General features: G+C 54.9%; 1 protein-coding gene across 1 annotated transcript in view; it reads right to left on the reverse strand.

Moving 5' to 3' along the window:
• The window catches only part of SLC44A4 (solute carrier family 44 member 4), an 18,540-nt gene that overhangs the window by 16,745 nt on the left and 1,436 nt on the right, over positions 1-359 (reverse strand). Inside the window, exon 2 of the mRNA XM_006154298.3 lies at positions 213-261. Coding sequence (XP_006154360.1) covers positions 213-261 — 49 coding nt within the window. The remainder of the gene's footprint in view (positions 1-212; positions 262-359) is intronic.

Consider the following 359-nt stretch of genomic DNA (forward strand, 5'->3'; position numbering starts at 1 on the left):
GCACACGTGCCCGGCGTGAGTTTTTTAAGCCACTGGGTCTGGGACTCGAACCGTGGTCGACTACGTGGGAGTCCAGCGACATAGCCATTTCGCTAACTGCTGGTCCTGCCCAGGAACTATTTTTTTTAAGCAAGTTTCTCACTAATATTTCATCAAATATGAAGCAAAAATGAGGACCCCTCTGCCCATGCACAGCAGTGCCCCAAACTCACCTGTTCTTGATGGGGCCTCGAAAGGAGGGGTCATATTTGACTGGCTTCCCTGGGGGTGAGGGGAGAGTGCAGGGAATGAGGCTCTCAGAGATGCCTGTCCCACATCCCGTCCTCCCCGACCCTTCCTCTACGGCTCGGCTCGCAGGG

Source organism: Tupaia chinensis, unplaced genomic scaffold (assembly GCF_000334495.1).
Source record: "Tupaia chinensis unplaced genomic scaffold, TupChi_1.0 Scaffold000403_1, whole genome shotgun sequence".
NCBI lineage: Eukaryota > Metazoa > Chordata > Mammalia > Scandentia > Tupaiidae > Tupaia > Tupaia belangeri.